Source organism: Salvelinus sp. IW2-2015, linkage group LG5 (assembly GCF_002910315.2).
Source record: "Salvelinus sp. IW2-2015 linkage group LG5, ASM291031v2, whole genome shotgun sequence".
In the NCBI taxonomy this organism is placed as follows: Eukaryota; Metazoa; Chordata; class Actinopteri; order Salmoniformes; family Salmonidae; genus Salvelinus; species Salvelinus sp. IW2-2015.
The window spans coordinates 10,742,845-10,754,743 of record NC_036844.1 but is presented as its reverse complement, the minus strand read 5'-3'; the positions used below and the strand labels follow the sequence as shown (position 1 = coordinate 10,754,743).

The following is an 11,899-nucleotide window of genomic DNA, read 5'->3' as shown; positions in this document are numbered from 1 at the left end:
CCTTCAAAAGAGAGCAGTYACAAATTGTTCAAGCGCCCTGTGAGCATGGATGCCCTGTTGCACGTTTTGATCCGATTGACAGTGGAGAATAGACATTCTACAGTGCAGCTGGTGATAGGCAGAGTGATTATGTCTCGAAGAAGACTGTTCATGTTGGGGGAAATGTATTTGGGACAGGTATCAAGCACCARGATGAGTGTCTTGCAATGTAGAAGTGATGCTGCCCTATCAGGGCTCATCAGAGTTCCATTCTTGGGTTGTTGCTCCAGTCGTTTTTTTAATCTCGGGATCATAGCTGCAAGTTAATTAAGAGCCTCCTGGTTTTCGTGGTGCCCACGCAATAGCATGTACTGCTTGGCACATAAAAGCACAATATCTATTACAACTTTGATGTGTGCTCGACTCCTTTCAATGAAGGATGCTGCACATGCCTCTGTTGACCTGCTTAAGAATATTTCCACATCTTGACCGGTGCCATTCTTTGAAGGCTGTGGCTCTGGCCACTGCAGCAATGTATGCTTTGCTGGCTTCACCTCTTAATAAGGATCCGTTCCTTTTTTCACAATTTTCGTCTAAATTGACATACCCAAATCTAACTGCCTGTAGCTCAGGTCCTAATGCAAGGATATGCATATTCTTGAAACCATTTGAAAAGAACCACTTTGAAGTTAATGTAGGAGAATATAACACATTAAATCTGGTAAAAGACAATACAAAGAAAAAAACATGCATTTTTTTTGTATTTTTATTGTACCATCATCTTCAAAATGCAAGAGAAAGGCCATAATGTATTATTCCAGCCCAGGTGCAGTTTAGATTTTGGCCACTAGGTGGCAGCAGTGTATGTGCAAAGTTTTGGACTGATCCAATGAACCATTGCGTTTCTTTTCAACATTTTGTGCCAAGACTGCCCAAATGTGCCTAATTGATTTATTACTACATTTTCAAGTTCATAACTGTGCACTCTCCTCACACAATAGCATGGTATTCTTTCACTGTAATAGCTACTGTAAATTGCAGTTAGATTAAGAAGAATTTAAGCTTTCTGCCAATATCAGATATATCTATGTCCTAGGAAATGTTCTTGTTACTTACAACCTCATGCTAATCACATTAGCCTACGTTAGCTCAACCGTATCGCGGGGGACCCACCGATCCTGTAGAGGTTTTAACACAAAACTGTCTGATATGCTTCAAATCTTTAAAACCAATCTTAATGAACCAATTCTTCATATCCACATCAGGAAAAAGGCTGAATTTCTGGCTATACAAAGCATCTCTTGATATATTATATATTTCATCCATTGAAATGTTTCTATCCTTGCCCATAATCGTTAGTGTTGCAGGGAAAGCTCACAGTTTGTGCTGGGAAGCAGGCTTGTGTATTGCCGACAAGTCTGCAGGTTCTGATGAAGCCGGGGCAAGGGCTGTGGCCGAAGGAACTGAAACCACAAGGTGAAGTGGTTTCAGTTCCTTCGTCTTCGGGGTCAGTCTTCGGTGGCTTCGGGGTCAGTCGTTGATGGGTTCGGCTTCACAGTCAGTTGTTGGTGGCTTCAGCTTCGGGGGTTAGTCGTTGGTGGCTTCAGCTTCGGGGGTTAGTCTTCGGTGGCTTCGGGGGTTAGTCGTTGATGGGTTCGCTTTCACAAGTCAGTTGTTGGTGGCTTTCAGCTTCGGGGTCAGTCTTCGGTGGCTTCGGGGGTTAGTCGTTGATGGGTCGGCTTCACAGTCAGTTGTTGGTGCTTGTCAAGGCTTTCGGGGTCAAGTCGTTGGTGGCTTCAGCTTCGGGGTCAGTCGTTGGTGGCTTCAGCTTCGGGGTCAGTCGTTGGTGGCTTCAGCTTCGGGTCAGTCGTTGGTGGCTTCAGCTTCGGGGTCAGTCGTTGGTGGCTTCGGGGGTTAGTCGTTGATGGGTTCGGCTTCGCAGTCAGTCGTTGGTGGCTTCGGCTTCGGGGTCAGTCGTTGGTGGCTTCGGCGTCAGCCATTGGTGGCTTCGGCTTCTAGGTCAGTCATTAGTCGCTTCGGGTTCTGGGTCAGCCGTTGGTGGCTTCAGGGTCAGTCGTCGGTGGTGCAATAAGATGCTCGGGTGGAGACCACCTGTCCTGCTCTTCTATATGCGGTCGCTTCAAAGATTTGAACAGTGAGGTTTGTTTGTCAATTTGACTTGTWTTTGTTAGCCAAGTTGGCTAGTGAGTCTTGACTATAATTCTGATCTTTCCCCCCAGATGCTGTGCGGGTAGGGGGTGTTAGTGTCAGGGTTAACTATTATTAACATTATGACTAATCTTTATTCCTCRTCTCTCTCTGCTGCAGGGTGTGTGTGTGTGGTGTGTGTGTGTGGACATGGATGGAGGGAGTCCCTGGAGTGCGTGCGGGCGTTAGAGCTGTGTAACGGGGACAGCCAGTGCAGCTCCAGCTACAGGATTATGCGTCAGTGCCTGTCAGGCGGGGCGCAAGATCGCCAGACCATGCTGGCTAGCAGGGAGTGCCAGGGTGCCATAGAGGTCCTACAGGACTCGTCACTCTACAACTGTCGCTGTAAGAGAGGCATGAAGAAAGAACTTCAGTGTCTGCAGAACTACTGGAGTATACACCAGGGCCTGACAGAAACCGGTGAGTTACCTGGACTACGCAGGAGGAGGGAGGGGGTTGCCTGGAGTGCATCTGCTGGCTCCGACCTCATATGCCTCCTGGCATGTGTGTATTGTGTGTGTGTTCACGGTGGCTCCACCACACACACACACACACACACACAACACACCCACACACACACACACACACACACCACACACACACACACACACACACACCACACACCAACATACACACACTATCACATACACAAACATCTCATCTCTTTCTGGGCACGGGTAGCTGGCTAGTTTAGTGTTGCGGTAGTAGGCCTCATTAAGGAGTTTTTCTCTCTTTGTTCTCCTTCCTCTCTGGACGTTTGCTGGCAACAACAAACCCACAAACACATGAAACACATATGACAAAGCACAAACGCACACACACACCAACACACACACCACACAACACACACCAACATGGCATACACACTCTACCCCTCAGCATGACTGGTGGCACACAGAGCTCAAGGGCACAGACAGAGAGAGAGCAAGCTAGAGAGGGAGCTTCTAGGTGACTGTTATCAGATATATAACATCTGTCAACTGTGGCTTCCTGTTTTGCCCATAAAGAAAAATTAAAATGCTGTGTTTATAATAAGCATCCCAGCTTTGTGGTGTGTGTGTGTGGGGAGGGGGGGGGGGGGGTCTGTATTATACTCTAGTATTTTCGAAATATACTGGCTCACTAAATACACAATAGAGGAGGCAGAGGAGATGGAGAAGAACAAGGAGGTGGAGAGGAGAGGAATGGAGAAGACAAGGAGGTGAAGAGGAGAGGAACGGAGAAGACAAGGAGGTGAAGAGGAGAGGAATGGAGAAGACAAGGAGGTGAAGAGGAGAGGAATGGAGAAGACAAGGAGGTGAAGAGGAGAGGAATGGAAAGGAATGTGTGACAACAAACATCAAATATATAAAGATAACTTTATTCCATTACTCAACAATATGAAAACAGATCTAATTAAATGGAATAATCTTCCCATAAATCGTACAGGTAGAATTAACCTCTTTACATGGCATAAAGTTTTTCTGTTTATTTTCGGGTAATACCAATTACCCCACCGAAGACATTCTTTAAAAAGTATACTCGGTTATAAGACTTTATATGGGCAAGTAAAATTAATAGAATGAAAAGGAAAGTTTTACATCTTCCTAGGTCTGAGGTGCTTTAAACCTTCCAGACTTGGAATTGTATCAACTCGCCACCCAGGGCTTTTACTTGTGACATATAGTTAAATACACTAATGAGGAACAATGCTTACATCTTCAAGATGTGCATGCTCATCCCCAGAATCTTTTCACGTGTCTATTTTCAAAGGATAACACTAAGAACATGAACAACTTCATAGTATAACAATATGGAAGAAAATGAAACGTATTCTACAAGAACCAATATCATTCCCTAAAAACACAACCTTATGGAACTATCCTTGGATAACTTTTCAGAATTCATCTATAAATTGGTCCACATGGAAAACTAAAGGCATAGAAACCATAACTGACTTGGTAACAGGAAATTAATTTATTTCCATCATAGATTTAAAAAGTAATTTTGGACTGAACAATGTACATCGGTTCAAATACAGTGCATTCAGAAAATGTTCAGACCCCTTGACTTTATCCACATTTTGTTACAGCCTTATTCTAAAATTGATTGAATAAAATGTGTTCCTCATCAATCTACACACAATACCCCATAATGACAAAGCAAAAACATATCTTTTTTAAATTGTTGCAAATGTATTAAAATAAAAAAACAAAAATACCTTGAGCTCAGGTGCATCCTGTTCCCATTGATCATCGTTGAGATGTTTCTACAACTTCATTGGAGTCCACCTGTGGTAAATTCAATTGATTGGACATGATTTGGAAAGGCACACACCTGTCTACATAAGGTCCCACGGTTGACAGTGCACGTCAGAGCAAAAAGTATTCATCTGGGGAAGGGTACCAAAACATTTCTGCAGCATTGAAGGTCCCCAAGAACACAGTGGCCTCCATCATAAATGGAAGAAGTTTGGAACCACCAAGACTCTTCCTAGAGTCTGACCAATCGGGGGAGATGGTCCTTGGTCAGGGAGGTGACCAATAATCCGATGTTCACTCTGACAGAGCTCCAGAGTTCTTCTGTAGAGATGAGAGAACCTTCCAGAAGGACAACCATCTTTCGCAGCACTCCACCAATCAGGCCTTTATGGTAGAGTGACCAGACGGAAGCCACTCCTCAGTAAAAGGCACATGACAGCCAGCTTGGAGTTTGCCAAAAGGCACCTAAAGGACTTTCAGACAATGAGAAACAAGATTCTCTGGTCTGATGAAACCAAGATTGAACTCTTTGGCCTGAATGCCAAGTATCACGTCTGGAGGAAACCTGGCACCATCCCTAKAGTGAATCATGGTGGTGGCAGCATCCTGCTGTGGGGATGGTTTTCAGAGGCAGTGACTGAGAGACTAGTCAAGATTGAGGGAAAGGTGAATGGAGCAAAGTACAGAGAGGTCCTTGATAAACCTGCTCCAGAGCTTTCAGACTGGCGTGATGGTTCACCTTCCAACTGGACAATGACCCTAAGCACACCGCCAAATAGCTATGCAGTGACACTCCCCATCCAACCTGACAGAGAACAATGGGAGAAACTCCCCAAATACGGGTGTGCCAAGCTTGTAGCGTCATTCCCAAGGAGACCCGAGYCTGTAAACGCTGGCAAAGGTGTTTCAACAAAGTACTGAGTAAAGGGTCTGAATAGTTAGGTAWATGTGATATTTCAGTTTTTTGTTTTTTTATACATTTGCAAACATTTCTTAAAAGCAGTTTTTGCTTTGTCATTATAGGGTATTGTTTGTAGATTGATGAGAGAAAAAAACKATTTAATCAARTTTAGAGTAAGGCTGTAATGTAGAGAAAGTGGAGAAAGTCAAGGGGTCTGAATACTTTCCGAATTACATATCACAAAATATTTTGGACATCAGAGCAACCTTGAGGYAWTCTTATTRTAGTCAGAAAAGAATGTCCATATGATARCTTGCAGAGAGCCTAAAATATAAACTATTGGAACCAAGACTTAAAAAGAACTGATGTTGGCACAAGATGGAGGGAAAGTTGCAGCATAACTAACAAAATTAGAGTAAAACATTTTTTTATGTTTAATCAACTATAAAATWATGTAGAGAATTCATAAAATTAGACAAAATTTACAAATTTTACAGCACAACGGCAGAGTCATGTCTTAAGTGTAAAACTAKTAATGACTCAATAATCCATGCTTTCTCGGAACGCTATAAAGACCAGAAGTTGTGGGCGGAGCTATCCATTTTTATGTAAACTTACTTTTAATCCATCTGTCTGCATATTTCGAGACATGGGTGTGTAGTGAAAAAYCATATACTATCAATCAATCCGCCATGTATGCCCAATGGAAAAATCGKATTATGTATTATTTAAATTTTGAAAAGCATGGGCGACCGAGAAAAACAAATTGGTACAATTTAAGGCCAACTGGCAAACAATAATGCAGGCACTAAGGATGGGGAAGTTAGCATGCGGGCGTGGGCAGATTAGCTGTAGTCATTTTTTTTGTATGTCTGTAAGTTGTTATTCGTTTGTAAAATGTTGTATATGGAGTGAAAAAAAATGAAAAAAAGGGAAGAAAAAAAACATTTTGGGGGGGAAAGGAATACACAAAGCCACATACAAACATATTTTTGGGCCTTCTTGAGTAAGGCAGCTTCAAAATGCAGGTGTTTCAGCCTAGCTCAGTGCTTTCTGTGGTGTTGGGCTGCCAACGGAAAATACAGAGCATGGGGTTGGTAATGTTCTAAGTTAAGGTTGTGTAGTAAGCTGTTAATAGCCCATGTGCCTCACCCTAATAATTAGGTATTATTTCCCCTCATAACTTGGCCTACTGTTCTGTTCMGACTTGGTGGTGCACATGTAGCCTATAGCCTGTTTTASAGAAATGTCATAATTTAATATTCTAAGAGCTTTCARTGTCTGCTTATATGCCCCCTTTATTTWTCCCACAGTTCTGWCTTGGTGTACAGGGAMAATACTGTAAGAACGGCCCATGTTCTGAATTCTGTCACTGTACATTTTAAAAGTGCTGAACAAATAGTTATATTGACTACYTCCCTCTTAGCTCGTTCATTAATGTCTTAATCGAAYTTACGGATTGCCTCTTATCCTCTCACTGTTTCCTTATGCCATAGTTTGTATATCTCAATTGTCAGTAGAAACCACATTCGTTTAAGCAAGTCAACCATACCTGCTATWTWTTTYWWMMKAYMYKAMMAYYRMYYYRMYAWTGWWTRGRWMCSKYYCKAGYCWKSGCTSKMKMSKWYGRSWYSWMSWGSMYWGGWWWSYKTRCARMSRWRMGWYKWGAAAYSWKWGSRKMMMRWMMMMRWSSGRWRSMRWTSWRWWRYMTYRAYTMKAWMTAWTGTWTWGTMTWGTGTWGTGMKMTMGCTMWYKTGYAWTYAARTWWWRTTRTTTTTTMRRRCACCAAGATGTACATGCCAACATCACCACTGGGAACCATAATGACTCTAAGAACCCTTTCAGCTCATCCATGCTTCTTTACAGTTRACAAAACGGTTCTTTGCTCTTTTAGTGATAATTYAAATGTAGGGGAGGCGGCTCATTTMAATATTTTGGGGCATGGTTTGCTCAGGCAGGTAACCCGTGATACAAGTCAGTATTCAATGTCCATCCATGTKTGAGGACGTTGGGAGATGACGTGGTAGCTAGCCACTAGCGGCAACAGTGAGTGCTGTTACCTTCAAGTAGACGTCGTGGACGGGAACGGTGGACGTGGACTGTAACGTTGGACGGGCATAAGAATCTGCCTCTGGTTGCATGTTTAAATCCAGCGATATAATATATATTTTTTTATATATATATTTGTTTTAAGCCTATTGCAAACCTTAACCATTCGGAGTTAATGTCCAACCTTCACATTTGAACGATACAGAGAAGTAATTAAGCACTTCTAAATTTGAAGTTTGAGAGACATGAATGAATGTCTAATTCTGACCTGAGACTGTGAGAGCTAGTTGGGTTTGCTCACAGTGATAGTGTCATACCAGTTTATCTAATTTCGTGTTATGCCATTACATATTATGTATGACCATGGCCAGTGACGGCTTCTTGTGAGTGACTCACGCATGGCCTTGTGTCAATTGAGAACGTTTGACGAAATCAATCAGTGGTTCTCAAATTTCTCCTCAGGGACCCCAGCTGTTCCAGAGGTAGCTCGCTTGATTGAGTTTGTAAATTAAAACACAAAAACATAATGGTTCTAAATAGTACCTGATAGGGGTTCTTTGGGTTGTAACCATAGTGGAACGCTTTTTTGGTGCTATATAGAACCTTTTTTAAATGGTTCTTTATAGCACCACACAGGTTCCATTTAGAATCTTATGAGTGTTGTTCTTTATAGAACRTTCAAAAAAGGGGTTCTGCTATGGTTACAACCCAAAGAACCTCTATCCGGTACTTTTTAGAACCATTATGTTTTTGTGTGTAGGACAGCGTTTCCCAAACTCGGTCCTCGGGACCCCAAGGGGTGCACGTTTTCCCCCAACACTACACAGCTGATTCAAATTATCAAAGCTTGATGATTAGTTGATTATTTGAAATCAGCTGTGTAGTGTTAGGGGAAAAAAACAACTGTGCCCCCCTTGGGGTCCCGAGGACCGAGTTTGGAAAACCCTGGTGTAGGAGATAGGAAGGGAAGACAGAAGAGAGGAGAGTGGAGGAGAAGATTCATTAAGCTCTGATATATCTGTTAGTGCTTTTAAATCCTGTCAACAGCTGGAGGAAAACACAATCCGCATTCTGTACATCAAATAACAACAGAACAGATGTGTTTACATACCAGGCATATGTTCACACAAATGTTAACTACGGTTTCTAATGGCCTGAGTAAACTGTAGCTAATCAGGTGAGTCATCCTAGCTTGTTATCAATAAGTTGTTGTTTAGGACTCCCTGGGTTGCAATTGTGTCACACCCATTATCTGTTGCTTCCCATTTACGGGTAGTGTTTGACACAATGCAAGCACAGAACGTTTTTCTAAAATGATCAGCAGCCAAAACTTGTCTTAGAAGATGATAGGCTCTGGTTCTACTGAAATGCATGGCCTTTTTTGTGTCGTTCTTTTGCAAATGACTATGAATTAACAGGCTTATTTCCTAAAACTTGTTAACACCATACCTCATATTAAGGTGTGGGAAATTCATTGTGTGACAAGAAATAACTAGCAGGTCTATTAGGCTCCAGCAGCTAGAATGTGTATGTCCACAAATCAACTGTGGGAACATGGCGTCTTTCAACACCAGACAACAGAAAGAGCTGGCTGCTAATATATAAGAGATTGTACAATAGATTGTTTGTGAGGCGATTACCTCTGCCTATGACTTACAATTAAAACCAGTACATGAATCATTGGCGGTGCTCACTGCTAAAGTGGATACCTATTCAACTAAAGTGTAAAGACTGGAGAAGACAGCCAATGTGACAGAGGTGCGACTCCATGACCTGGAAACAGCGCGAGCTAAGTAGGAAGGGATGATCAAACGGAAACGGAATCACTCAAACATAATTTCAATGTGCCAATCACAGGATTTGAAACTGGTGAGGAAGCGCGCAAACCAACTTCCTTCAGGAGCAATCTTTTCTATGGACAGTTCGGGCAGGAGAAGCTGGGTCCAATGCCGCTGATGTAGGGAAGGGGATCAGCATCTACCCAGATCTCAGTGCCGAACTGATAAAACAGAGAGACCTACAGTGAGATGAGATCCCAGCTACACAAGATAAACCTGAGATGCTGCTTCATCCACCGGTTAAAATGAATCTTGACACTCCAGATCACAACACACACATTTTCCAATGCCAAGGAAGCACATCAAACCCAACACACAAGGGGACAAGCCGACAGATGGAACCACATAACTAGCTCATTATTCAGCTATGCAATCCATGCACAATCACGCAGCGTAGCCTATGGCTATGATGTTGCCCTCAGCATAAGACAATGATGAGGACACCCCCTAATGTTTGGGTACAAGGAGCAATATTACTATTATTGCTGAGTATTGGACTTGTTATAATTATATTAGCCTATGGTCCAGGACATTTACATAGTGATGACACCATGTCAATTACTGAACAATTGACAATATCTGGGGGTGTCATAGGTACTGGGACTGCTTTCTTGTGTGGCTACAGCACATTGAATCCATTTGGGCTAAATTTGACAATAAGTCGATAGCTATCCCCGACAATTTTTGGTTTAATTTTGTATTTATTTTTTACTACTAGTGACGAGAGATGGCCATTCCGATGTGGGCTACTTACTGTAAGTGATAATGCCAGAGAAGCCGATGTTTGGAAGATATATTGGCACGGGTATTGTTAGGCCCAAGACGAAGTCGAGCAAACACCGGTTTCGGAGGGAATTATAACTTTTATAGTAGGGGTTACCAACATATTTAAATAATGATTGACATATTTTCATTAAAAACATTATTTTGATGAATTTATTCATACTATCTAATCCTTCCACGAGATATAGTCACAAATGTAAGGTTGCTACCCAAGCCGACTGGTCGGTCGTTCGTATTTATTTGGATACATCCATAACGATGAGCTGATGTGCCGCAATTTTGCGTGACATAGAAAATGTGCTCACTCATCAGTTCACAATTGTTAGTCAACAACACAGCTAATACAATCACATCAAACTAAAAGCTGGAAAGACWYCKAACTAGCTGCACTTSGTTTCYTTTMACCTTTTTTCAATTGACAWWTCTTTGTATACTGTATATCCAAGAAAATGATGCCAGCTGATTCATGATTTAGACTGGCTGAGAAACACTGCCTGCCTGTCTGTCTCATCCCGACTCCGAACACATTCATTACTATAGTATGGGACNTGCCAGCTGATTCATGATTTAGACTGGCTGAGAAACACTGCCTGCCTGTCTGTCTCATCCCGACTCCGAACACATTCATTACTATAGTATGGGACAGCTGGAGATTTGAATATTGAAACAATGTTGCAAATGTCGGCGAGACAGACAGCAAGGTTTATACAAATCTCCCCTGTTGAAAACAAAATGTTAGTCTAAAAGAAATGTGACACAATGCCTTTTATATTGGAGATCAAGTTTATAAATTGTCTGGCTGGCCTGATGAGACAGTGTATTGAGCAGTCAGATGGAACAGAGTAAATAGGCATTTTAACGCCATAGATTTAGCCGGTGGTTAATTGTGGAATAGACACCGGCTGGAATGTGGTTTTAATCAATCAGCATTCAGGATTAGACCCACCCGTTGTATAATACTACACAATTACTTTTTAGCTTGTTCTTCTTCCTGTTGATTCCCGCACAGTAAGACTTTTCTGTCATCTCAACAGTAAAACATTGTAGAATGCACAGTAAAATACTGTACATGTGTTTTACAGAATAATGCTGTAGATAGTGCTGCATATGGGTAAAATGATGGAAAATACTGTTATAAACTGTAATTGCATGCCTCCTGTAAAAATTACTCTAACATACTGTTTTTCTTTACAGTAATAGCTTAAGCCTACTGTAGATTCAAAGCTGCTGGGTAGGTACCTTGACTTGTTTATAAGTGTCTTTAGTGATAGCAAACGTTGAATTACTACATGTTTTCTTAGCTAACTTAGCTAGCTAGCTACACTAATATATACAAAAGTATGTGGACACCCCTTCAAATGAGTGGATTAGGCTATTTCAGCCACACCTGCTGCTGACAGGTGTATAAAATCAAGCACGCAGTCATATTCTCCATAGACAAACATTGGCAGTAGATTGGCCTTACTGAAGAGCTCAGTGACTTTCAATGTGGAACCGTCATAGGATGCCACCTTTCCAACAAGCCAGTTCATCAGATTTCTGCCCTGCTAGAACTGACCCGGTCAACTGTAAGTGCTGTTATTGTGAAGTGGAAATGTCAAGGAGCAACAACGGCTCAGCTGTGAAGTGGTAGGCCACACAAGCTCACAGAACGGGAACGCCGAGTGCTGAAGCGCGTAGGTTGAAACAGTCGTCTGTCTTTGGTTGATTTGACATTTGTTTGTTTAGTATCACATATTTTTATTTGTAAAAGTAATATAAACACAACACATTTTATATGATCAGATTTTTTTTTTTGAACACAACACATAGAATTTTTGAACAATTACACATTACACATTATTGAACAATTACATTTTATTTATTTTSTTTTTAACTAGTAAACCTACACATTCTGAACA

General features: G+C 41.8%; 1 protein-coding gene across 1 annotated transcript in view; it reads left to right on the top strand.

Annotated features, from left to right (window-relative positions):
* The first annotated feature begins 2,326 nt into the window (after nt 1–2,326).
* The window catches only part of LOC111964492 (GDNF family receptor alpha-2), a 64,466-nt gene continuing 54,893 nt past the window's right edge, over nt 2,327–11,899 (top strand). Inside the window, exon 1 of the mRNA XM_023988381.2 lies at nt 2,327–2,607. Within this exon, the coding sequence (XP_023844149.2) occupies nt 2,421–2,607 (187 nt within the window). The 5' untranslated portion in view covers nt 2,327–2,420. The remainder of the gene's footprint in view (nt 2,608–11,899) is intronic.